We start from the raw sequence: 26,825 nt of genomic DNA, 5'->3' as shown, positions 1-26,825 counted from the left end.
GTCCCTCTACTCCCACTCCATCCTGACCATGGCCTGCTGGGAGGCAGATCTCAATGGGCTGTGTGCTGCATGTGATGGTATCTTTGGAAATTGTCTCAGGGCACTTGAGACTTGAGCACATAGGACAATATATTATTCCAGAGGCTTATTTCAGACAGTTGGAAATGACTGGCAAAGAAGCTGTCATGTATTTGCCATAGAACCTGCCTTTCTGTAACTGAAAACTACAGTGCATGTGTCACACCTGTTGCCACCTCACCTTTCACAGGCATGTCCCTGTCGTGTTGTGACATTGACAAGAACAGTGAAAGGAAGGACTGCGTTGGGTCATGTTTTAGAAGGGGTGCAGTCCATTGTGACTGAACCATGAAACAGTGAGCCACGTGGTAAACTCAGTCCAAAAGCAGAGTGATACACCCACATCTTGTCTCCTATGTAATTCCAAATCTAGTGAAGCAGACTGAAGGTGAACCATCATAGTCCTTATTTCTTCACCACTGTCGGGCAGTATTTTCTTTCAGTCAGGTAGTTAGAAACCCAAATCAAGTGCTTCTCTACACACGCACTTCCAAAGAGTGCTGGTAGTGATGATGCACTGCTTGTCACAAGAAAAGCAAAAACAAATCCAGGCTTCTGTCTCTGGCCTGTGTTTGAACTGTCCTTAGCTCACCAACCGCTCAGGAGCTCATCTCCTCCAGCTGCTCCTGTGATAACTTTTTCTTCTATTCAGTTGTCACACTGTAGAACGTTTTTGTTTCTTTGCTTGTGTTTTTGTTTTGTTTGTAGTGGGCCAGATTTGATTAAAATTAAATCTGGCAAGGTGATTCAGCAAGTGAAGGTACTTGCTGTCAAGCTTGACAACCTAAATTTGACCGTCAAGGAACCTACATAATAGAGGGAGAGAACCAACTTTCATAGATTGTCCTCTGCCCACCATACCTATGCCCCCATAAATAAATATAATTAAAAATTTTAAATGGTAAAATGAGTTAATTCAGTGAGTATGGTGGCACATAATTGTAATCCTTACTATGCTCAGGAAGATGGAGAGAGGCCATTAAGATCTAGTCCAGTGGACTTTGTGTTGAGAACACTGCTAAAGAGCATGACACACATACTTGGGGCAGGTAGAAGGAAGAACTGATGAGCAGGGATCTTGTGAAATGGGACAGAAAGGCAGAAGTTGGAGTTGGCTTGGGGTTTTTTTGTTACCTCTGTGGCCTTGGGCAGGTTTCTTCTTTGAGCTCACTTTCTGAAGACTTACTTTTTTCTAACTTTTTTTGTTTTTGTTGTTGTTGTTGTTTATTTGTTTTTAAGACTTATTTATTATGTAAGACCAGAAGAGGGTACCAGGTCTCATTCAGGTGGTTGTGAGCCACCATGTGGTTGCTGGGAATTGAACTCAGGACCTTTGGAAGAGCAGTCAGTGCTCTTAACCACTGAGCCATCTCTCCAGCCCCTGAAGACTTACTTTTTTATTCATTGTTTTTCCTGTGCAGGCACTAGGAGGAATGTCTTCACAATAGGATCCCACCCTTCCTCCAGAAAATACCATCTTTCCCTATAGAATTTGAGCTTTTGATTGGTTGGAGGTGGTGACTGTTGCTGAGCCTGGAATGCACAGCCCTTGAATTTGCTTTCATAGTGAGCTCTCCATATGAGTGGTGCCACCACCCCTCCCTAACTCAATCTCAGATACCTCTGGAGTCATCTAAAGGTGGTGCCAACTATGCCTCCAACTTGCTCTATGACCTTGAGAAACCACAGAGAATCACATTGAGCCTCAATTTCTTCACCAAAGGCAGGGGGCTCAACCTGCTCTGTGGCCCAGAGTGAGGGATTCAGGGCTCAAAGTGACTTTAGGGGTTTCTTTCTGTCTCCAGAAGATTTTGCTCCAGATTTCTTCATGTTCCAGAAAGTCTAAGGAAAGCTAGAGCAATCCCAGGAAAGAAGCAAAGGAACTCTATGGAAATGCAAGCCCTGGCTCCAGCTTGCCTACATTCTGGGGGAACTCCAACTCCTGGCCTGTTACTGTCCCCTGTGAACTGGGGGAGCTGATGGTGTGGTGCAAGTGCAGATGTGCTAGGGAGGAAGAACAGCTAGGTTTTGCTCAGAGCAGCAGCAGCAGCAGCAGCAGCAGCAGAAGAGCCGCAGTCCTGCCCTGTGTGTCCCCCCTCAAGTGGAAGGAAGAAGAGATGTTGGGACAGGATTGATACCTCTAGGAAAGTAAAGGCCAAAAAGTAAGCCAGAGTTCTCCCAAGTCAGAAACTTGGTATCAAGATGCAGAATCTACAAGTTCAGCTTCAAAGCCTCTCTGTGGGTGTGAGAGTTACACAACCCTCAGGCCAGGTCATTTCAACAAAGCAGAGCACTGCTGTATGGCATCTGTGCTGTGTCCCCAGCAGGGATTCCTTGGGAACTTCTCTGTGCCACCTCCACTGTTTTGTCAAGATTCTAGATGAAGCCCCACCTGGTATTCAAGAGGCCCTATTTCAAGAGTTCTGAGAAGTGCCAGCTCCCCCAACTAGAATAACAGGAAAAGCTATGCTTCAACGCATAAACAGTCCACAGGGGTCTCCATGCTTGGGTCAAGCACCATGTTTATTTTTGCAAGTATTTCTCAAGCACTGTGTCAGATGAGAGGATAGGAGTTAGCAGAGCCCTGCCTCAGGCCTGGACCATTGTAGCAGCACTGACAGGTCTTCCTGCCATCCCGGTTCCTGGCACTTCTTTAGGAAAAATAACATCATGGGGCTTCAGACTTGCCCATTCCCTTTCCTTATCCACCTTCTACCCCACCCTTTCTTTTGTCTTTTATTAAATACTATTCATTTCCCCTGAGGAAAAAAAATAATTTCTTTGTGTCTTAGTGATAGATTCACTTTATGAGTTTTATTATTTATACACCTGCCTAGGCTAAAGGTTTAATTTGGCCTCTCTCTGCTGATCTATTCCTCAGGGACAGGACTGGCATCTGCCCTACTCAGCCCAGAATCTGCTGCCAACATGTGTCAGGCGTCCCTCTCAACTCTTTGAGTTCACCAGTGAGAGCTTAAGGCTGTGGTTGTTGCAGCCTCATATGTCTCATCTCTGATTCTCTGGGTCTGTGTGTCTACAGGGGTAGGAAGTGCCCAGCACAGGACTGCCCTTATGTGGACACACAGATATGGCAGAGAACAGCAATGAGTTGCTCTGTGGAAAAGCTATTCCTTGTTGGCTTCTGCTTCATCTATCAGAGATGGCATCACTGGCACCTGCTAAGTGCCTGCCAGCCCTGGTTTCTAATAGAGAAAGAACAGGTCTTGGGCCACAGTGAGTCCAGTCAACAGTCATTGGCTAGAATGTGAGAACACTGTTCCAGCTGGCTTTCATAGTTACTTTAATTCTCACAGCAAGTTGATGTCCCATTCACAAATAGCAATAGAGAATACATGTTGTATGGTGGGTTTGTTTTTTTTTTGTTTGTTTGGTTGTTTTTTTTTTTTTTTTTTTTTTTTTTTTTTTTTGTGTGTGTGTGTGTGTGTGTGTATGCATGTGTTTGGAGGCTAGAAGACAACCTTGGGTGTTCCTTAGGCACCATCCCCCTGTTTTTTGTGACCAGGTCTCCTGCTGGCCTGGTGCTCACCGATTGGGCTATGCTATCTGGCCAGTGAGGCCCCACGGTCTCCCCAGTGCTAGAACTGCAGTATGTGCCACACACCATACAGGGCTTCTGGAGATTGAACTTGGGCACTTTACCAGCAGAGCCATCTCCCTACCACCAGAAAATGTACGCATATATCTGTGCATGTTCAGTGTACACAGAACCCAGACAGAAGCTATACAAAGGCAGTGACTAGGCCTGACTTCCCAGAGAAGGAAGTTAGGCTGATAGTGAGGACTCTCCCTCTAAGGAAGAAGACACTGAATGCAATGGCCACTTTTCTTCTTTCTCCATTGCAGGCATGGATCCTGAAAAACTAGAGCGAATCCAGCTCCCAGTGCCAAGTGCAGCTGAGAAAACCACCTACAACCATCTGCTGGCTGAGAGACTCATCCGAATCATGAATAATGCTGCCCAACCAGGTACTCCTAGCTGAGGGTATTAGAGGGACTAGATCCCTAGCCAGGCACTGTGAGCCCTAGGTTCTGGATCTGAAGAAACCCCAGCGCTTTCTTCTGTCCCAACCACCAACCAGCATCTGCCGTCTGTTTCTCTCTGGGGCTGTCCCCACCCTGGTTGCAGTCACCTCTTTTTCTCCCGATGCACCAGCCTTTCTACTGCTGCTCTTGTCATGGCTGGGACCCTCCTCTAGGAAGCCCAAGGCCATACTGTGGAATGAATGAGGCTGAGAATCTAAGTGAAGGCAACAGGTTTGTGCCCAGTGACTCCAGTGGTTTGACCCAGCACCCATCTGCAGCCAGATGACTAAGGCAGTGATAGCAGTGGAGTGAAGCTCTGGGCAAGGCTTTCCCAGCTGGGGTCTTTTTCCTCCAGGACGTATGTGACATTGGCTGCAGACATTTTGAGTTTAATGACTAAGAATGTTCCTGGCCTCTAGTCGCTAAAAGTCTAGGGCACTGCTAAATAGCTCAGGTGCACAGGACCTGTATAGTACAGAGGTATTTGGCCTGGAATGTCAACAGTTGCATGGCAAGTTCTCTGCAGAGACAGGAGAAAGGTTACTAGAATGAGTGAAGGCATGGGAGACAATCTGGCCACCTGCATGCCTGAGGAGGAGGATTATGGTCAGAGAAGCCTGGTATGGTAAGCCTGGATCAGGTCGACCAGAGTTGGTCAAGCAGTGACTGGAGTAGTGTGTGGCTATGCTAGCAAGTGGGAGAAGGACCTGGAAAGCCAGGTCAGTGGCCTCAAGAGTGATAGCAGGTAGCATAGCAGTTTTCCACAGAACAGATGCTTTTTGATTGCATCCTACATACCAGCCAAGAGCCACAGCTGATGGTCTTCAATCATCTCAGAAGCTATAGACTAGAGATGGGGGTCTTCCACTCAGAGAAGAAGAGGTCATGACAAGGCCAGCAGTGGGGCCCAACATACATGGTCTGTAAATGTCTAGATGAAGAGAAAGGGGTGTCATGGATTGAACCCTTGAGACAACTGCTCCTATCTAGAAGTGGCAATGGAAAAGAGACAGCTCAGGACCCTGAGCCAGGAGAAAAGGGACACAGGGTGTGACTCAGGACATTGGGAACTCATTGGGGTCAGTTATTGCTGAGAGCTCCATTTAAAGGAGGCAGGGCCTTTTCTGAGGCTGGGGTCAGGGTCAAACTTGGTCAGGGACCAGTGGGAGTCACATGGGTCAGGGCATTGAGAGAGCTGTGCTGTGGCCAAGGGTAGGGTCAGCTGTGGCTGGAACTTGTGAGGGCAGGAGCTTACTGGCCAGCAGAAGGCGTAAGACTGCTCTAGATAGGCACATAGATCTCAGAGTAAGGAGGGGATGGAAGGTCTGGAGAGGGTAGGGTTGGGGCTGCCTAAGTGAGCAGGGACCACCCTTCCCTTGGCTTGTATCATGCTAAGCAATACCTGCTTTGCATGTGTATAACTAAGCACAAACTTTTCTTCTCACCTATTTCAGCCTCACCTACAGGGCAGGGGCGAAAGGGTTGGTGCCTGGGGTGTGTCCCTGGTGTGTCCCAGCTTGGGCTCCAGGGTCTTAGACTTCAGGGACAAGGCCCAGAGACTTTCTGCTCCCTCATTCTTGTTCTCCACCTCTTCCTTTCCTTAGGAACAAAGTGCAAAGACCCATGGGACAGTTGCTTAACAGTAGTTGGCCTTATGTTGGGGGATGGCTGTCTTCCCTAGGAGGAAAGAGATGGCTTCCAGTAGCGAGTAGTATCTTTCCAACCCAGAAAGTAGCATAGAGTCCTGGAAACATTATTTGAGACCCTGGCCTCAGCTGTGCCTGAAACCAGTGCCTCACCATCCCCCATTACCCTAACAGATTTTTATCAGTCAGCATTGTGTTTGTGTTTGCTTGTCTGTTAGTTTCTGCTTATATAGTGTAAGCTAGTCTGGGTTGGGTTTCTGTTAACTGTGACCAAGCTTGGATGAGCTTCATGCTGTGCTAGCCTGCTAGCTTCTAGGCCTGAAGCCTGGTGCTGCTATGTGAACACCCCCAGGAGGAAATCTCTACAAACACCCAGTGTGCTCAAGTCACATGGGAGGGACGCTTTAGGAAGACTGACAGTGTCGGTGAGGGAATGGAGGTGGCTAGTGCTGGTTATCACCCTGTCCATTCAGGCCCCACCAGTGTTCCTGTCCTTGGCACACCCCAGAACATAGAGAGCCTGTGCCCAGCATTTCTGGCACACTGTAAAAGTGAGCCTCACAGGCTCTACTGGGCCCCTTTGCCTATTGTCATCTGATCCTTTGAGCAGGAGTGCGAGCACCCAGGGCACACAAGCTTGGGTGGTAAATGAAAATGTGAAATAACAGGAAGAGGAGTTTTATTTCTTGACTACTCCTAAAGCACAGAGAAGATTATTTTTATTGTAGATATAAGGGAGAAAGCAGCAGAGGGGAGGTCCAGGCTGAACATGGCCAGAGGAGGAGAGGAGGAGAGGAGGAGAGGAGGAGAGGGAGAGCAAGAGAGGAGCCGCTGACCAAGAGAGGTGGCCTGGGCCAAGAGACCAGCTTAGCTAAAATGTCTGAGTTATCTAGGGATCGGAATTGGGCTGGGGGAGGAAAGTGGAAGCTGTCCTTGGGAGGGAGAGGTTTAGGTAGGGAGGGATGAGGGGTGTTGAGTGAGATTTGTCCTGGGTTTGAGACCTAACACACAGTAGTATGTTCATTCTAGAAGCGAGAGAAGACCCAGCTCCACTGAGTCACATGATCCAGAGTGGGCTGCTGGTTTTGTACCTGTATGGACAGGTACAGCCGCAGCACAGCCTCCTGCCTTCTCCCACCTTCCCTTGTTCAGCTGATAAAGAGACTTCAGGACAGATGGGAGCTGAAAAGGCTTGACAGGGAGTGTTGACTTGTAACTTAATGGGAAGAGAGTTGACATGTTTAGCTCCCTCTGGGTCCCCCTGGACATGAGAGCCCTTGGGCAAGACTATCTGTCAGGTGATGATCACCCTCAAAGGAGAGCAAGAGCCTGTGTCTGGGGTGGGCACTGAGCTTGGGGGTACTGGGCTGACCTTTTGTGTCTGGGGTGGGCACTGAGCTCGGGGGTACTGGGCTGACCTCTTGTGTCTGAGGTGAGCACTGGGCTCAAGGGTACTGGGATGACTTCTTGTGTCTGAGGTGGGCACTGGACTCTGGGGTACTGGACTGACCTCATGTGTCTGGGGTGGGCACTGGGCTGACTTCATGAGTCTGGCATGAGCACTGGGCTCTAGGACACTGAGATGACCTCTGTGTCTGGGGTGGGCACTGGGCTCTGGAGTATCGGGCTGACCCTGATGTGCTCTGCAGATGGCAGGATTCGTTTAGCCACACTGGAGCTGAGCTGCCTGCTCCTGAAGCAGCAAGTACTGACCAGCTCTGGCTGCATCATCAAGGATGTGCATCTGGCCTGTCTGGAGGTGAGTCCATGCCTTCGCCTTCCCTTGTCCCTCAGCTAAGGAAGTCAGTTAGGAGGCTGCTGGAACTGCCTGTCCCATAGCATCCCTAGCATAGCTCAGAGAAGCTGGGGCTAACACACCTGTGACCCCACCCCAAGGTCCTACTCTAGTCCACATGTCCAAAGGTGCCTTTCTCCATCCAGACCACATTCTTGCATTGCAGTAGCTTCTTTTGGAATAATCTGCTTCTGGATTAGCTCTGGGAGTTTTTAGATGTTCCATTTGTGTGACAAAGATTTTATACATGTAGAAACATAACTACCTACAGTGTTGTGTGTTTTGTTTTGGGGTGTGTGTGTGTGTGTGTGTGTGTGTGTGTGTGTGTGTGTGCGCGCGTGCGCACGCGCACACCTGCTAATATAACACATTTACTAGGTTCTTAGTATCTTTTATCATTTTTTTTGTTCCACTTCATGATTTTTAGAAAATGTAGGAAATGCAGAGGTGAAAAAGAACAGTTGAGGGTTTTACCTTTGGATGTGTCTGTTCTGATCCACCCCCACACTGGTGAAATAACTTTGTGTTTTATTCAAGTGAAGACATAGCTGTATTCAATAACTCTATTCTTCTGCTTAATTGACTCATCCACCATTTCCCCTCAGATCTGTGTCCCTCACATCTTTCTTCTTTTTTATAGGGTGCAAGAGAAGAAAGTGTCCACCTTGTACGGCATTTCTATAAGGTACTTGGCAGCACAGGTGGACAGTAGCCTGGGGTATCTCTCATGGAGTATAGGATGGTGGGGTCTAGTCCTATATGAAATCTTCAGGGTATTTGTGTATATGTGTGTGTGCATGAATGTATAAGTATGTGCATTCTAAGGTGTGCAGACAGGTTAGAAGAGAACTTGGAGGAGTGGAATCTGGGGATTACACTTGGGTTTTCCTGCTGAACCATTTTGTCAGCCCTCCAGTTTCTTTCTTATACCTATGAATATTGAGCACACATGCTCAATTCTGTAGTCTCCAGAGCTATGGTCTCTAAACTATTGGTTATCGTATTAAGGCAACTCCACGTAGTTAAAAGGGAGGTTTATTTTGTGGGGTAACTTACAAGTAAAGGGATAGGTTACAGGGTCCGGGAAAGGTGTAGCACAGTCCAGCGGTGTTCTCTGCAGAACTCTGCTTGGTCTACCTCCAGTGTTCAGGATCCAGGAACCAAGAGATCCAGCACATCCGAATCTCGGATCTTAAGGGCTCCTGTCTTGGCCGCACCTTATAGACGTGACAGTTACCCAAGTCTCAATGGGGGTAGTACTTCCAGGTCAAAGCTGGAACAGCTACCCACTACACTAAACTTTTTGTGCTTTCTTATAAGAACAGTACAATTTTTGAGGACTTATTACTAGTTTATGGCAATATGACAATCAGTTACTTGTGAATTTACCATAATTTATGAAATGTATGAATATGACAAAGTCATATGTTTGTGAGTTATGTATCCTAATACATAGAAAAGTACTATGAATCACCCATGATTTTATCAGTTATATACATGTGTAATGTCTATAAACATGCATGCTAAGAAGTCTCATGCAGGCATCTGAAAAATTATCTTGAGTTTAGTGAGATGACCTTTAGGATCTGAAGGATTTAAAGACATTTATCTTCAGGTTCCAAGTGATTGCTTAAGATATCCAGTTTGAACAGTTTTGTTTGGGTTTGTTTAGCTTGGACTTCAAGGCATGTTTTAGTATAGTTTGGCTGCCATGAGAAAAAAGCTGTCAGCAGCAGTTGTTCTAGAAACTACGAAGTCCATGATTAAGGCAGATTAGGTGTGTAGAGAGGGTCCACATGGAGGATGAGGTTGGGGTGACTGATGTTCAGCTGTAGTAGGTTCATCCACATGGCTAGTCATCTTAGTGACCCTAGTGAGCTCATCTTTTGATCTCTGTAAATCCTGGTCCTGCTCCCCCTGAACAAAGCTCAGAGTTCCTGCTAAGGGAAGTGGCACCATCACTTCCCTTTCCTACTGTCCACACTTGAAGTGCTGCATCTTTGCTCACCACCTCCTTCCCTTGTTGTCAGTTCTTAATTGAGCTAAAGCCTAATACTGCAATCTAGGACTCTGTCTTGCCAGGACCAGGTGACCTGACCAACTGTAGTTGTAGACATGCCCAAAGGGGCACCACTGGGGGCTACCACCCCTGGGCAGGAAATCCTAGATGCCCTTCAGAGAACCACACTAGGCCTTTAAGCAAGAACATGCCCCTCTAGTCAGCCTAGAAGAAAGAAGAAACCTGGGACTGCCCTAGTCCTCTTTGGGCCTCTTCCCAATAGAACTACTCCAAGTCTGCCTCCCCTTGAAAGCAGTGAGGTTGTCAACACAGAAAGAAAGGCACAGTGTAACCATCTCCCAGAAGTTGCCTCCTGGTCCCAAACAGAAGAAAAGCTGCATTTGCATTTTATTCCCAGCCCAGAGAGGCAGGATGGTTCTGACTTCATGAGGCAGAACAGTGGCCGCACTGATATCTCCCAAGCCCCAACTGATTGTCAGGCTCTGTGGCCATCCTTTTTCTGTGCATTATTTTACCTTCACAGTGAGTGGCCTGACAGACATGGGCTCCAGCCTATTCTTTTCTGGCACATAACACCTTTGCCATCTCATTCTTACAGTGAATCAGGAGGTGCTGGATTTTGCCCAAGGTGGAGTCCTGGGCAGTCATTGCCCCTAGCAACCAAACCTCAAGATTTTCCTCAAAAACAAATGGAGCAAGCAATATTATCTTAGTGCTAAGTATTGGTAGTTATGCCCTTCCCCCTAGGCATGGATGGGCCTTACATGTTTACCTCGGTGGCTTAATCAGCATTTCCTACTTTCCCAACCATTCTGGAGAAGTAAATGATGTTAAGCACTTGAAATATTAACCTGTCTATGTTTTAATTATGTATTACATTATTTTTTGTTATGCTCTAATTAGCTGATCTGACAGAAGAACTTTAGCTCAATGTGCTTTCAAAGAAGAGGAGAATGTTGAGCAGTGCAGTTTGATATTTGATACTCATCTGTGCATGTGTGCTCACGTTCACATGTGTATTTTACTTTCTGGTGATTTACAAGAACTTGTAATGAAAAACAGATGGCCTCAAAAGTCAAGCACAGCACTTGCAATGCTGTGTGTATGGGGTAGGAATACGCTTCTCTTCACTCCCTTCTTCTCTCTGCAGGGAGAAGAGATCTTTTTGGACATGTTTGAGGATGAGTACAGAAGCATGACAGTAAGTACAGGCTCAGAACATACAGAGGTTAGTGTGTCCCTTTGTGCCTGCCAAACTCACAGAGCACTCTGTCCCATCTGGGGCTTTCTGATCCAGTGGCAAGACTGGGAGTGAGGTAAATTTGATTGCCACCATCACTAAAACTTCAGACGATGCCCCTGAAGTGTCTGCTTTCATCGCTTCCTAACAGTGAGCCCTCATGCAGTCACTCACGTCGGCTGTCATCTGTGCAGCGGGGCCCATACCTCTGAGTTGCCCCAGCCAGATGTGAAATACCAGCATCAGTCCTCATGCTAGGCACACATGAAAAAATACAGATGTTCACTTCTCCCCTGCTTCCTGGTTTTTGCTTGTTGTACTCCAGTGTTTATAGCATTGGGGAATGTTTAACATTCCCCCAAAATACTAAAGTGGGCCCTGCAACAATGTCAGTCCTTAGCTGGCCCTCAGGAAACGGACTCTTCCCAGCCGAAGGGGGCAGGCCCCTAGTGCTGCTCCAGTGCTACAGGAGGTAACAGCACTGTGTCTGTGAGGCAGTTAGGGACACCTGGGTGCCACTCCAAGAGAGGTGTCCTTTTATTGAAGACTGACTCCTGCTAGGGTAGAGAGCATGTTGTATGTATTAAATCTGACACAAAATACAGTTCTCACCTTAAAGAGAGTAAGAGAGAGTTTATCTTAGAGCCAAATATAAGTGTCTATATCCAATACTCAGGTTGTCCCAAACCTGTGTGACAAGGAACTGATTTCATGTAGTCACAAAACAAAACAAAATCCTAAGTCTGAGCACTTTTCAATGCATCAGTGGGAACATCAAGTGGCAGAGTCCAGCAAAGTGGGGAAGTCTCTACCATAGGTCTCAGATGCTGTCTGAGGTTTGAGGTTGGTGGAAGCTAATGGTAGGTTATATTAACACATCCCAAAAAGTCACTGGGTAGTCACAAGGATGTGTAGTCAGACAGAGGTGAGCAAGGAACAGCTACTAAGGAAGCTAAAGATAAATGACTAAACCTGCAACATTCCAGTTCTCCATAGCCAAGAAGCTCTAAGCAGTCTGCCATGTAGAGTGTTCAACAATGAATTGCTCTTTCAAAACAATGGATTTGCTCTCTCTGTCTCTGTCTCTCTGTCTGTCTGTCTGTCTCTCTCTCTCTCTCCTCTCCCTTCTCCCCTCTCCCCTCTCCCCTCTCCTCTCCCCTCTCCCCTTTCTCCTCTCCCCTCTCTCCTCTCTCCTACCAACCCTGGGAACTTCAATCCAGAGTCTTTACCTATGGAAAGAGCTGTTGCTATTGTCTCCTTTGTGCAGACAAGGAAAATGGGAGTCAGAGGCTGAATAATGTTCCTAAGTCTGTCCAGCCTGCTAATGGCAGAGCCAAGCCTCCATGGTGGAGTGGGTCTCTCTGCTGCTCCTCTAGAGCAGTAAGCATGGCGGGGGGGGGGGGTGGGGTGCCCCTGCAGTCCATGCCTTTGCCTGGAACACAGAACACAGACTGTGGCGATGACACTTTCTATTTTGCTTGTCTCTCTACATCTGCAGAATCAGCCCCAAGTAGCACTCGATAAATAGATGATAAGTGAGCTTTTTCATGGACATAACTCACCAAAGCATGAAGTGATGGGGACATTTGTAATGATCCTAAGTGTTTAAAGTGTCAGAAAGAAAAAGGCAGGCACACAGCTAAGTGGCTCCCTGGCTTCCAAGCCTGTCTCCAGGGCTCTAGCAGTGGAGCCCTCACCACATCTTTGTCACTGCACCCCTGAGGCATCAATGGAGCCTTTTCAAGGTCATACCTCCTCGTGGCAAATGGGTTGCTGTGACTGTGCCTGGACCTTATTGGCCTACACAGACTGTCATGCTTAGAGGGCAGCTCAGACTTTTCCCCTTCAGACCAGCAGTTCCAGGTGGGAGCTCTCATAGTTATTCATCTTTCCCCTCCTTTAGTGCAGACTCCCTTTCCCGAGTGTGATCCTCCACAGTACTTTTTAAAGCTTGGAAATGTAAAGTCTACATGTTATTGATGATTTGGAAAAGTCAGGACTCTGAAGTCCCTGTGATGTCTGCTTTTATTGCTTCCTAACTCCGTGACCTTGGACAGGTTATGTACATTTTGAGCCTGGCTGTCATCTGTGCCATGAGTTGTCCCAGCCAGATGTGAGTACCCAGCAGCAGTCCTCATGCTAGGCCCTTAAGCCAAACCTCTACTCTCCCTTATCCCGCCCCACAGGAAGCTTCCTAAGGTGTGCTTATTTTAATCCAGTGTTTATGGCGGGTCCTGCTACACAATACTTGACATTCTCCCCAGAAATACTAAGGTAACACACCCCAGGCCCTGCAACTGCCCCTAGGAGATTGGCCTCTGAGCTCACTAAAGTGAAATTGTCCTGAGTGCCGCTCTTGGACTTCAGAAGGCAGGCGGAAACTAGGCCTCCAAGTTTGACTCTTACATCCCTCAGCAATTCAGGGTTATTGCTAAAGGGATAATGGGCCCTGAGGCTCACCACTGTCTCCCACCCTCATGACAGAATGGAAGGAATGGCCTGGAGAGGTTCTGGCATTGTAGGAGCAGTTGCAGCCAGTGGGTACTGTGAAAAGGTCCTGCTGGAAAGCCAGCACCAAGAGCAGCCTGGAGTGGGAACATGGCTCTGCCATCCTGCTCTGAAATCCAGGGATTTGGAGAAGACAGTGTTTAATGTGTCCTACAAAGGAAGGCAGGCCATAGGACCCTCTGGCTTAAATGAAGGGAAAAGCCACAACTTGGAAAATGGAAAAAGCCTGTCACTCATCTGGCAGACTGGAAGCATGGTCTCAGTCTAACTTAGATCTGACACTCACTCATGGTTTGGGGTACAGGTAGGCCCTTCTCTGAGGCTTCCTGTGCTTTATCTCTCCTAGATAAAGCCCATGAATGTGGAATATCTCATGATGGATGCTTCTATCCTCCTGCCCCCAACGGGCACTCCACTGACTGGTATTGATTTTGTGAAGCGGCTGCCATGTGGTGATGTGGAGAAGACGAGGAGGGTAAGTGTGATCTGGCCTCTCCTGGGCCATAGAGAAAGGGTCTCTAGGTCAGTTAAAGACTGCCTCTAACATATGCTTAGTCACCTATAGAGAACACCACCTTACACACCTCCTACCATACATGGCTTTCCAGAGCCTGTTGCCCTTGGAAATTGGAGCTTGGGATTCTTTGGCAACTGGCACCTCTGTGGGCAGCTGCCAGACCACCTGCACCAGGGCAGAGTGCAGCCAAAACCCTGAATGGAAGCCAGGCCAAGTTTGTTTGAAGCATGGGGGAGCAGAGCCTAGAACACCTAGTACAGAGAAGATGGGTGTGAGCCTCGACTCCAAGGTCTCAGAACCCCAGGCAGTACACTAGCAAGGTGTCTGGTAGTGAGAGGATGACACTGGCCAGGAGTCAGGAGAGCACGTGTGCAGAGCTGAGTTCTCAGAAGCAGCAGAGCTGACCCCTTATCAGCACTTTTTCTGAGGTGGCCACTCTAGGAAGCAGCCTCAGTCAGGCTCTTCACAGTACTTTATCTCCTGCGTAAGATCTCGGTTTCTTTCTTAGAAAGCAGTGCTGCCTTTTCCTAGAAAATCATTCCCTGGAGACTTAACTATGAATAGATAATTTAGAGGCATTCATGACAGCTCCCCAGCTGACTACCACATCTTCTTCCTTGGTCTGCTTGTGGCCAGAGAAGCAGAGGGGTTTCACTTCAGGATTTTAGAAAATACACAAAGTGGTGTGTGCCTCAGACAAGAAGCCTCCTTCACCTTGCTGGCACTTTTAACCACGTGCTCAGGGGCAACAGAGGAAGTGGGGACCTTGTATCTTCAAGCAACGCACATCCCCAGTCCCCCGAGCAAACCACAGGCGCCTGCAAGTTGTCCTCTGACCTCCACGTGTGCACACAAGACAAATTTTCTTTTTAGTGTAAGTCACAAAAATACCAAAAGTGCCCCTGAGTCATGTCAGCCCTGTTGAAACAAAAGTCATCAGAGTTCTTGGGGTCCAGGGAGAGTGAATGAACTGGAACTTGGGATTTGGGCTATCCCCACTCATGTAGGGGCAGTTGGAAAAAGTGGCTAAGAAAGAATACATGAGTCAGGCCCACCAAGGTTAAGCCCCCTTCTGTGTGAACTTCGGAGCATTACTTAGCCTCCCTGAGCCTGAAGTTCCACCTGGGCCCTCCTCAGCTTCTACCTGAAGTAGCTGACAGTGTGGCTGTGGAGTCCTGGAAGATAATAAACACAGGAAGGACATTGGGGACAATGGTGGAGTATGCTGGTGTCTTAGATGAGCAAGAGGAGTTTACTCACAGACTCTGCTAAACTTAGTGCAGAGGGAAAGATCCAGCAGTGGGCTCTGGCAAGTATTAAAATCTGAATTGCAGCACCAGCCATCTTCATTGGCTGTCTGGGAAGCCAGTGCAAAAGAGAGGTCCTTGTGCTGGGGTTCTGTTTTAGGGATGGAACCAGGGCGTGGACATGCTCAGCAAGTGTTCTGCCAAATTTGGACTGCTCATTAGGAAGTCCAGTCTGGCTTCAAATTTGTGATCCTCCTGCCTCAGCTTCCCAGAGATCTGGGATTATAGATGTGTCCCCACTTCTGTGTCCACGCTCCCTGTAAAGGACAGCGTTTTTGTGTTTGTCACTATTGACTTCCAGGAAGGGGATACTTTGCTCCATTCTTTGGCTATGTGTTATACTTGGAAACAAACAAACAAACAAACAACTCAGTCAATCTCAACATTTCCCTAATTTCAGCTTTTGCTCCCCTCCCATTTCTGCCTCCAGACTCCTCCTCTTTTGATGGCACAGGTCCTTGCTGCGGTCTCTCCCTCACCTGCTCACCTCTCCTCTCACGTGTCAGTCTCCTGTTGTGATAGTGGGCTTATTGTTGCTGTTGTTCTGCTAAGACTGTTTAAGAGACAATTTTTATTTGATGTATTGGAAGTCCTATATTGTAAAGATAATCAGTTTGTCTGATGGCAAACAGCAACCACAGTGATCTTTCTGGCTTCCACGCTGGATAAATTCCATTTCTTCTTGAGACATAGTTTTCCTTCTGTATTTCTGAGGTAATGTTTTATTATCACTGCAGTGTCTGGTGGCCTCGGATGCATCAGCAAATCTGGGGATGTATTTCCTTTAGAAGACTGTGAAGTTATACATGAGTAGGAGGGTAGCCTGGCAGATCTCATGGCTTCAAAAGCATTAAAGACGGTCTCTTCTGTTAGGAAACCTTATTAATGGAGCATATGGCTTCACTGCCTGCATGACCCTGCTGGCAGAAGCCATCTTGCTGCCCTTCCTGACCTCTGAGCAGGGGCAGCTTCCAGGGCAAGCCGCAGAAGTATGGGGAGTGGGCTGTGATAGAGTTTTTGAAGCTCTGGCTATGCTTCCCAGAGCCTCTTGCATGCTACCAGGAGGATTTTTTTTTTCTTTCTTTAATTTGTAGACAGGGTCTCTTGTAGCTCAGGCTGGCCTTGAACTCACTTTATAACCTTGAACTCCTGATCCTCCTTCCTCTACAGCCCAAGGGCAGGGCATGTGCCACCACACCTGTCTGATAGTTTTAGAAGTGACTTCTTAGGATTGCATAAAGATTTCCCAGGAGACTTCTGCCACAGTTCCCATGGGTGTTTTCCCATTAGTCAGAGTTTGGGGTGCTTCCACTGTATTATTCTACTCTTTTTAAGCTAAACTGTAAGAGCTACTTCATGAACACAGTATTTTCTTTCTTTTGAATTATTTCTTTAGGAGAAGTTCCCAGAAGCAGAATTTCTGGTTCAAAGGGTATGGATATTTTTTGTACATCTCTGACATCACCATCTAGCTTTCTGTCTAGGCCGGGCCCACCTCAAACTGCTTCAATCCTATTTTCAGGATGACTGACTTTCACAGCTGTTTCTGCCACCCTGGTGGGCTTCTAACCTGAACGACTGGCCCTAACCCCAGCAGCTTGCAAATGTGCCAAGGAAGCTGGCAGAGTTGAACTGAGTGCTTGTCCCAGGGCCAGCCCAAGGCTCAGACTACCACTTGTACCATGGTGCACTCTCACTGGGGACCCACCATGCACCCTCCCCAGAGCTCTAGCCTCAGTGAATTCCTATGTTCTTTCAACCCCAGTTAGAGATGAGATCCTTCTGATCCCAGACCTTCCCCTCCAAAGCCTTTGAATGGCCTGGTTCTCCAGATACCGAAACTGACTAAGGTTAGCTTCCAGACTCATGGGAGCTAAGAAATGTAAGTTTCTTCTTCACATTAGAGCTTGGTCAACTGCCTTCCCTTTTGAAATTTGATCTTCTGCCTTCCAGGATCTGAAACAGTAATCGTTTCTTGTTCCTTTGGTTATGGCTTTAAAATTGTGTATCTAGATTTAGCAAAGAAAAGAATATAAAAATCTGGGTCCCAAGCCCTGAATCTTTTGAAGGCTAAGGAATGTGGTCAGAAGAACACAGGCTTTGGAGCTACCCTTGGCAGCCAGCCTAACAGCCCTGGGCTCTAGTTTCTTTGTCAGATTGGAGCCACATAAGTTCATTGAGAAGCTCAAATGATAGGCTGGGCTTGGTAGTGCATACCTTTAATCCCAATACTCGGCAGACAGGCAGACAAATCTCTGTGAGTTCAAGGCCAGCCTGGTCTACAGAATGAGTTCCAAGACAGCCAGGGTTACATAGAGAGACCTTGTCTCAAAAAAGCCCAAATGAGATAATGCCTATGACCCCACATAGTGCTCAATGGCTGTGAGTGGTAAGAGGGAGCTACTAATGTCTCCAGGGTGGTGGCATGAAATAGCCATGGTACAGGATAGCATGCCTATCATCCCTTCCAGCGACCTAAGGAGCCCACTTTTGCAATGAGGAACACCCTGCCCTGTAGGACTCACCTCTTTCTGTTCTTTGACATGGGCTGCATTTATATGTGGTTTTTCTCTTGAAAGTTGCCATTTGAAATGGTATTTTATATGGTATATATTCTATTTTATATTATAAATGACTATTTTTTATTTGTATTCCTGGGTATATCTCCCATTCAATATTTGTAGAGCAAAAGCAAATGTTTTACCAAAAGGCCTACATTAAGAACCAAATTCCCAGCTCCTGGATTCCTTGGAAAGACTCAGTCTTCCAAGGGATAGGCTACAGAAAGTAGCATGTGTTTCTATTTTCCCAACTCAGCCATGGCCCTGCTGGGAGTCTTGCCATCAGCACTGAAAGGAATGTACTTGGCATAGTCATAAGTCTTCCCGTGACTGGGACATGGCTGCAGTAGACCCTTTTCCTTCTTTCTCCTCATCCCTCAATTGTAACTGCTTACTTGAGACCTCATGCTGTCAGATAATCCCAGTGACACCCCTCCCCACTTCCCATTTTACTGCTGTCTTCTCTGGGCTGGCACAGGGATTGGATTTCCTAGTGTACTAGGCTGTGTCATATGTGCCTGACATTATAGAGGCTCAGCTCAACCTCCTAGCAGCTGTGTGGGCCAAGCTCACTCTGCCCTCTCAGCAGCCATTCTTGCTTCTGTAGTCTTAAATTTATAATACAAAACCCTTAAACCCCAGCACATAGTAGGTGCTTACTAGACAGGAGCTCTAGATTTTTAGTAGAATCACACCTCTGTTTCTTCTAGTTGGTGCAGCTGTCTCTATAAAGACTAGACTTTAAAATCTGCTAAGGACATTCAAGTCAGGTCCTCATTACCCACCCACCCCCACCCCCACCCCCAAACCATCACAGTGGGAAAGCTGCCTTTGTCCTACACTCCGCTCTATTCAGAAAGCTGTGTTCCTTCAGATGAGGCTAGGGCTGTGGAGTACTCTTGAAGTTTCTACATGAGGAACCTGCTCCAAGGCAGGATCAGGGCATTGGTAGCTACTCAAAGATACTTATTGCCTGGGCCACCAGGATGCAGTGCCCCTCCAGCCCTTTGAAGGCAAGAATTTGTCCTCTCTCCTTTCTTGAAAGTTCCCCCTGAATAAAGGGTGTGTTCCCTTCATTTAAGGCATGACTGTCATCATCTTTATCACAAACAAGAATTGAAGCCACAATGCTTTGCCCTGATACTCCTTTATGTAGATAGTGGTGTCTATCAAGGGGTTGGGTGGCAACCTCTTTCTGCAGACCTGTGCTGGCTGTGCCCTCTAACCTTGTCTCGGGGCTGTACCATAGCCAGAGAATTAGGGATTACTGTGTCTTATCCACCACAGTGGGGTAGAGGGCAATGCTGACCTTGTCTGTGTGCCTTTGGAGCTGTCCCATGGGGCCCAACATTCCATGTCAGGGAGAGACCTGGGAGGGGGTACCTTGACCTGTGGCTTGCCCTGTGCTTCTGGGCTCTTTGGTTGGTGGCTAGCTTGATTCTTGGGCTGAGGGCTGCTTCTGCACAGATGTCACTGGTGGTGGTGACGTGGCTTTTTCTCTGCTCTCAGGACATGCCTAGTGGCCATACTGGATGTGACAGACCCCTTTTCCGTGGACCAGGGATGCTTGTGCTAACAAGCTATCTCTGCCCCTGAGATGAGTTGGGAAAGCCTGAGGGGCCCTGAGGACATTGCCGTCCATTTGGCCAGGCATCAGGCCTCACCTGTCTCTATCACACTCCTCCTCCTAAGGCCCAGGCCCAAGAGATGGAAGACTTAGGGTGGGAGTTGGACTTTGAGTGAGTTAGCCAAATCAAAAAGTTCCATGCATGTTACTCTCTATCTAGTGCCCACATTTACTAGATAGGCCTGGCACTCATGCTGGTGACCTCCTTCTCCCAGCCCCACTGGAGGAGCTCACTGGAGGAGCAGGTTGGAGCCCTTCCTGGAAGTGCTCTCTCAGACAGCGCTCCTCCCCTCTCTGGGTCTTAGCTATTTGCTGGCTGTGGAATGGACAAGCTAGCAGGCAGGAGATTGTGTTAAAGGTCACATGACCCTTTGGGACAGGTCCTGGCAAATGACAGGAGCCCAGTGAAGTGACCCTGGCCTACACCTGTTATGGACTGAAGCAGGCTACTCCCCCAGCCTGAAGTATCTTACTGTGACAGCTCTAGGCCACTGTGCTTCAAGGCTGGCCTGTGTTTTGTCCCCTCCTTCCTTTCTGCTAACCAAGAGTCACCATGAAATGCCTTCATGCAAGGCACCTCTCCAAAACACCCCTGAAACTCCACTCTCCTTTGCTCTCTACTCTATCTAGGCCATCCGAGTATTCTTCATGCTGCGGTCCCTGTCACTGCAGCTGCGTGGGGAACCTGAGACCCAGTTGCCACTGACTCGGGAGGAGGACCTGATCAAAACAGATGATGTCTTGGATTTGAGTGAGTTGGCCATCTTGGCTTGTACCAATGGGCTAGGGGATACAGGACACTGCTCTACTGAGTCACCTGTTGCAAGGGAGGGAGTGTGCACAGCATGCAATCTGAACTGCCTTTGACCCAGGACCATGCTGAAAGGTCAATGCTAGACAGTAGGAGGTCCAGTGAGAGTGGGCCCTTATTGACAGGATGAGAATAGCACTGGCCTTTCCGGTATTGTGAATTAAAGGGTTTCTGTCTGAGTCCTGTGGAAAAAGGGGTCTCTTGATGCCAAAAGAAAGCCCATAAAAAACAAACTATCAAAATGAAAAGACACAACAACCCCCAAAACAAGTCACCAGTGTTTAGGTAAGAATGAGGGCTTTACAAATCAAAGACATGTGCTCAGCCTATAACTTTGAACTGTATTAACCGTTTCCTTAGTGAGGGTTTCTTTTGCTATGATAAAACATCATGACCAATACAAACTTGGGTTTATTTAGCTTCCACATCACAATCTATCATCAAGGAAAGTCAGGGCAGGAACTCAAAGCAGGAACCTGGAGGCAGGAGCTGAAGCAGAAGCCATGGAAGAATGCTGCTTACCGGCTTGTTTGTTCCTCGTGGCTCACTGAGTCTGCTTTCTTACACAGCCACCTGCCACAGCACCACTGCAGTGGGCTTGACCCCCCACATTCAAGCATTAATCATTAACTACCTGACAGGCATGCCCACAGACCCATCTTGTGAGGGAATTTTCTCAATTGAGGTTCCCTCTTCTCAAAAGATTATAGCCTGTGTGATGTTGATTTTTAAAAAAAGTAAAAGGGGAAAAAAAACCAAATAACCAGAACACCATCATTTGTTGCTTCAGATTTCCCTCTGCAACATAAGGTAAAACAAAATAAATTTTATCCTTGAGACAGAGCATCTCAAAATAGGCCAGGCTGACCTTGAACTTGAGGGCTCCTTGCCTCATCTCCAAAGTGCTGGGACCACAGCATGTCTCTTCCTGGCCGTTTGTAACTGAGATTTAAGAGACGGTGGTGTCCTTGGGGCCGTTCTCACACTTCTGTGGCTTCCTCTTTCCTCCATTTGCTGTGGGGCACATGTACACTAAAGGACACAGTATGCTGTGTCTGTTTTTCCCAGCACTTGGGAGGCTGAGGCAAGAGGATCTCTGTGAGTTCAAGGCCAGCCTGCTGTACAAATCAGCCAGGGCTGTTACACAGAGAAACCCTGTCTTGAAAAAAAATCTATTTTTAGTTTTTAATTACGTGTGTATGTGCAGGAGATGGGATGGGGGTAATGAGTACCAGTGTCCTGCTTTCATCTCTCCTTGTATTAGAGAAAGAAAGAAATTATGACCCTCTTTGCCTGTCTCCTTTGTCCCTGCACCCTGAAAAATAGCCACGGTGATTTCTGTAAGGCTAGAATTGATCGAGGACCAGTCTTTCTCTGATTTGATCTGCGCAGAGAAGGAGACGGCTCCTTTCAATGTTGTATCCGTGAAATGGAATTAAATTTTATGCTGGGAATTCACATTCCTCCGCTCCTTCCCCTAGGAAGGGCCCTGCTGAAATAAAGGTTAAAAGTATTTCACTTATCAATTTTAATTGATTAGTTGCTAGTTGAGATCACTTAACTGAGCCTTTTTGGGTAGTTGGCCATTAAGAAAGTAATGGCTGGCTGGCTTTTCTCATCCTGGATGCAAATTGTATCTTTTGCTAAAGAAAATGACATTCAGAAAACAGGGATTTTAAAACCTGGTGCTACCATGTTGTTGGCTGGCTTTTATTGTTGTTTGTTAGTTTGTTTAATTATTTTGGTGATTGTAAGATTGAAGATCATCATACTTCAAAGTACACAAAAGATTTCTATAAAGCTGACCCTGGAGTGGTCGGGTGGTAGCTGAGTGTTGAAAGTCTGGCATGTTTCTGTCTTCATGACAACCTCAGCTGATGCTAGGAGAGAGGTTTGGGATTTGTGCACTTTTATCTCCATGATAAGGTCTGGTAGACTTAAAGAAACGCCGACTCTACCCAGCAGGAATCGTGACATAACGAGTATTTATTGACCTTGTTGCTCTGATAAGAACACAGTCTTAGAGAACTCTGCTGACCAGTCCCAGGTCTTTGGTCCTGCACAGCAGGTATCATACTAAAGGTGGCTTCCACCCAGGACAGAAAGATATGGTCACACTCTGGGAAGAAGTACACTGGTTTTGCCCTGATTGAAGCCTTCCGTTGTTGTCCTGAATAGGAGGCTGGTGTGGAGCAGAGGTTGTGAGCTGTTTGCAGGGTAGGCTGTGTCTGGTGAGTAAAGGAAGGAAAGAACAGAGAAGGAAAGAGACTTTTAGGGAATAGCATTCTGGCTCACCAACCTCTAGGCCTCAGCCTCACTATTCCTGAGTTTGTATCATCTGCCCAAGTCTTTTCTTTTACAGTGTGCCTGCACTCAGCATACATTAATTGTTATGGCTTTCCCAACCCTCTCTAGCAGATAAGGACTTACAGTTTTCTTCCTAGTTGACGGAGTAACCACCATTTTGTAAATGTCAAGACTCCAGGGTACTGGCTACTATTTGGAGTTAGAAGTGGACCTGCATTCCTCTGCTCTCACCCTGCCCTACTAACATCATAGGCAGCCCCTAGTAGAGCCAGAAGCCAGCCACTGTGTGACCTCTAGCCATAGCAGTATCTGCTGTGTCATAAAAGGACACTGTAAATGCCAAGAAAGTAGAGTGTGATCACAGCAAAGGGAGTATGGGAAACCCCGCCTGCTGTGGGAGGAGCAAAACAACAAGCACAAAGCAGGCTTTCAAGGAGGCAACAACTGCCCAGCATCACAGAACAAAAGTCAGATGGTGCTGTGCAGAGTGCTTGGAGAGCAGGGAGCAACTGGCTGGAGGACAGGGCAGCAAACAGTCCTCGGGCTGCATGTGGATGTTGGTGCAGGACCCAGCCCAGCAGGGCTGTGAGGCTGACAGTGGTGATGAGAGCCTGGAGAGGAGCCTGCAGGTCCTGTGGGCAGAGCCAGGGTAGAGTTTATCCTGGGTAATGAATGCATCCAGGTTTTATAAAGCTGGCTGACTTGATTGCATCGCAAAAAGCCTCTCTGGCCTCAGCATGAAATGTTGGTTTGTGGGTCAAAAGGTACAACAGGGAGGCCGAGCCCATGGAGCTTTCCTGAAGAGGCCAAGTCCACAAGGTGCTCCCACATGTGACCCACATGTGTGTGTGCCCAGATGAAGTGTCCTTATACTCTGCCCCGTCTTTTCTGTGGCCTGGGTGCAGAGGCGCATTATTGCACAGATGCTAGTCCCATTGGATCCATCTTGTTCTCTGGGATCCACAAAGGGGAACTGTTTTATTTGGCCCTTCTCCCTCCCATCCTGGCTGCTTTTAGCCTAGCATCTGCTTGTTTAAGAGAGGTGACTGACTATGTGGAAGAAGCCTCAGGTCCCAGAACAATGCAAATGTGATCTCCTTCACAGCTGTGTGGCTTTAAACAAAGTGATTCGCCTCTCTGGGCCTCAGTTCCCTCCTGGATACAATGAGAACAGCAATGCTTACCTCTACAAGATCATTAAAAGGGAGATTCAGGGATTGCAGATCACTGGCCTTCAGACAGACAGACCCACTAATATAGTTTAACAACTGGTAGAGTGTTAGCAAGAAAGTCTTGTGTTAGCTACCAACATTTTAAAGTCAGAATATTTCATTGTAGAAACCTAACTTCCTATTCCTTTTGAGTCTGAGAGGATCTAGCCATGTGGAGTTTGCATCTGCCCGCCAGACAGCTAATGGCTACCCCTTTTTGTGTGGGGACACCCTTGTCCCCAGCCATGAGTTTCTTCTGAACTCTAAGCCTGTGTTCCCAGCAGCATCTCAGGATGCTTCTCTTGTTCTGAAGAGCACCTGGATCCATCTTCCCATAGAACCAGCCTGCAGCCTTCTTGTCTCAGTTGTTCACAGTGCCATCTTGCTTTGGGCTCATCTTGACCTCCTCCTCTTTCTCTCCCACTCCAGTTCCATTGGTCAGTGCCCCTCAGCTCTTACTGTCCAGTGTCAACTACTCCTCCAGCACCTAGGTTTGTGCTACTGTTGTCTTTCACCTCTTGTTGGGACATTTTCTTCTCCCTTGGGGCCTGCAGTTTCCTCTCAGTGTGTAGTGTCGGCCTCTCAAAGCGAAAGTCAGACTGTGGTCTCCCATCCCACTCGGAACACCAAGCAGAGCCCTTGGTGACCCTCGAAGTCGAGCATCTTCTGGCAGCAGCTCCCTCTGTCTACTGCTCTTGTGTTGACACACCTGGTATATTCATTCCAACTTCAGCCTCCCTGCGCCCCACCGCCCCAAGCCTCACTTGTTTCCCAGAACAAGCTTGCTGCAACTCAGTAAAGGTCCAGTGAAGCTCGTGAGTCATACTACCCTCACAGTCTTGATCTATGTTTGAGATCCAGCCCAAGTCCCTCCTTTTATTCTTTCATTTACTGATGGATATGAATATGACTGTGGGGTTGTACTGTTTGTTTTTGCAATGCTGGAGATTGAACCCAGGACCTTGCACAATAGAGGCAAGTAGTCTGCCACTGAGCTCTACCCCTAGCCCTCTGTGAATGAATAACTTGAAAGACCTTGCAGAGGATCCCCCTTGCTTCAACAGTTTCCCCATCTGCTGTTTTCTCTAGTTCCCTTGCAGAGAGCTCTTAGGCCCAGTGAGCATGTGGCTATGCTTGTCTGATCACTTGGAGATCCATTTCCAGAAAAAGTATCACAGAGCTCCTCAAGAAGGTTATGTGGTTTGATTGTAAGTCTGTAAAAATGTGAACTCATTGATTTGTCTTGCAAAGCCAATGACCATTTTGCAATTCTGTCTGTCAGTTCTCAAAAATTCTCTGTCAGCTTATTTTGCTGATGACCCAGGCAGGACCATGAGCTTCATACTGGTAAGGAATGAGAAACTAGCACAAACAGTGAGCATAGTGAAAAACAAAGGCAGACATGTAATACCCTGGGGGGAGCAGCCGGAGCTTCCAGCATTGTAACGCTGGGCTAGCTCAGTGGAAGAGTGTTTGTCTAACATGTACAAGGCTTTCAGTTATGTGCCCAGCACTGCAAAAAAATTAATTAATTTAGTGTACAAAACATGCAAACAACCCTATTAAAAATGAGAATGATTGCTCAGCATGTGAGGACCTAGGTTCAATCCCCAGTACCACAAAATAGTGAAAGTTGAATATGGTCTCATATACTTATGATGTTGGGACTCAAGAAGCTAAGAAGGCAGGAGGATTATTAGTTCAAGGTAATCCTTGACTACATAGGGAAACCCTGTCCCAGAAAGTAAATAACGTGGATATATTTTGGATTAAGAAAATTTTAAGTGGGCTGGAGCCATGGCTCATAGGTTAAGAGCTCACACTAGTCTTGAGAGGATCTGAGTTCCATTCCCAGTGCTCATGCCAGGTGGCTCACAACTGTCTGGCCTCAGAGGGCATGTGCACTCACTCACACACACTCACATGCAGAAACACACACCTGCATGTAATCTGGAGACAAGGTTTTAAAATCTTGAAATAAAGAATCTTTTTTTGGCAGCTGGGGTTTGGAACCTGCATGTGAAGCTGTGATTGGGTAAGGTGACTGAAATCATTGTTGTGTTTCCTGGTTGTGATGATGACCTTGTGGTTCTGTGGGAGTGTGTGCTTGTTGTTAGTGAGGAAACTTCACATGTTTAAGAGTAAAGTGCCTGGTGCTTGCCGCTTTGGAGTGACTCAGAAAACATCACTGTGTGCTTGTTGAGAAGAAGCAACTATAGCCCAGCATTAAATCTGCTGAGTGATTGAAGGACACATGTTGTGTTTATTGTATCCATCTTTAAACTTTGCTGGAAGTTTGAAATTTTTCAAAATAGAAGTTTAAGGGAGTGGTAAGATGGAGATCAGTCCTTTGAAAATTTATCATTTAATAAACAGTGTATGTTGTGTTCAGAAACCAGGGCCCTAAGATTTGGGAAAGCCTGGGTGTGCATTCTAGCTGTGTGATGTTGGGCAAATTAGGTCACCCCATGGGCCTTTTCCTCCTTGGTAAATTGAGTCTAACAGTGCCTGCTTCTGCATTCTGTAGGCTTAAAGAGAGATCCCCTTGGAAATCCTCTGCATGGTGTGTAGTGAGTGCAGACTTTGGGAATAAACATAGTCAGCATCCTTGTTCTGGCTATATGCTGAGAGCTAAAATAACTTCCTTACTCTCTAGAAGAACTTCTCTGGGAGTCTGAGAAAGCATGGTGTCATGAGTGTCCCTGTCTGAGGGACACTGGAAAATGGAAGTCCTACAGGCTTGTTAGTTAGAAGCATGTTCCAGGAATGAGGGTACCTGCCGATTTGAGCAGAACCGCCCAGACTGTAGGGGGCGTGGGGGGCTCAGGTCAGGCATTCCAGGCTGTAGCCCCAGAGAAGTGATTTATTCAGTGTCAGACTGAAGTGGGCTGACACTGTTTATATGAAACTCAAGAGACACGTGTAAACAGCATCTGGAGAACTGGGTTGCAAGGGGACTGTGGTTTGGTGGGTCTTGTGCCTACAGTCCCTGGCCTATTCTTGCTCTTTAAAGAGAACATGGCCCACACAGGATCTCTTTAGTGAAGCACCCTAGTGAGTGTTCCTACCTTCCTATCAGCAGAAGAGATGGTCTTAGAGTTACTCCTGACCCCCACTTCCAGTCCCATGGTCAGAGGCTTACTATCCAGCCTT

General features: G+C 47.3%; 1 protein-coding gene and 1 pseudogene across 5 annotated transcripts in view; one reads left to right on the top strand and one right to left on the bottom strand.

The window, feature by feature from the left end:
* Clec16a (C-type lectin domain containing 16A) overlaps window positions 1–26,825 on the top strand; it is a 209,449-nt gene that overhangs the window by 82,078 nt on the left and 100,546 nt on the right. For all 5 annotated transcript variants that reach the window (XM_036194913.1, XM_036194911.1, XM_036194912.1 and 2 more), the window contains 6 exons: window positions 3,943–4,065; window positions 7,418–7,527; window positions 8,204–8,248; window positions 10,734–10,784; window positions 13,678–13,806; window positions 19,974–20,094. In XM_036194913.1, the coding sequence (XP_036050806.1) occupies window positions 3,943–4,065; window positions 7,418–7,527; window positions 8,204–8,248; window positions 10,734–10,784; window positions 13,678–13,806; window positions 19,974–20,094 (579 nt within the window). The remainder of the gene's footprint in view (window positions 1–3,942; window positions 4,066–7,417; window positions 7,528–8,203; window positions 8,249–10,733; window positions 10,785–13,677; window positions 13,807–19,973; window positions 20,095–26,825) is intronic.
* LOC118590130 lies at window positions 15,748–16,209 on the bottom strand (annotated as a pseudogene).

The sequence above is a fragment of the Onychomys torridus genome, chromosome 8, assembly GCF_903995425.1.
Source record: "Onychomys torridus chromosome 8, mOncTor1.1, whole genome shotgun sequence".
NCBI lineage: Eukaryota > Metazoa > Chordata > Mammalia > Rodentia > Cricetidae > Onychomys > Onychomys torridus.
This window is presented reverse-complemented; position numbering and strand designations above follow the sequence as displayed.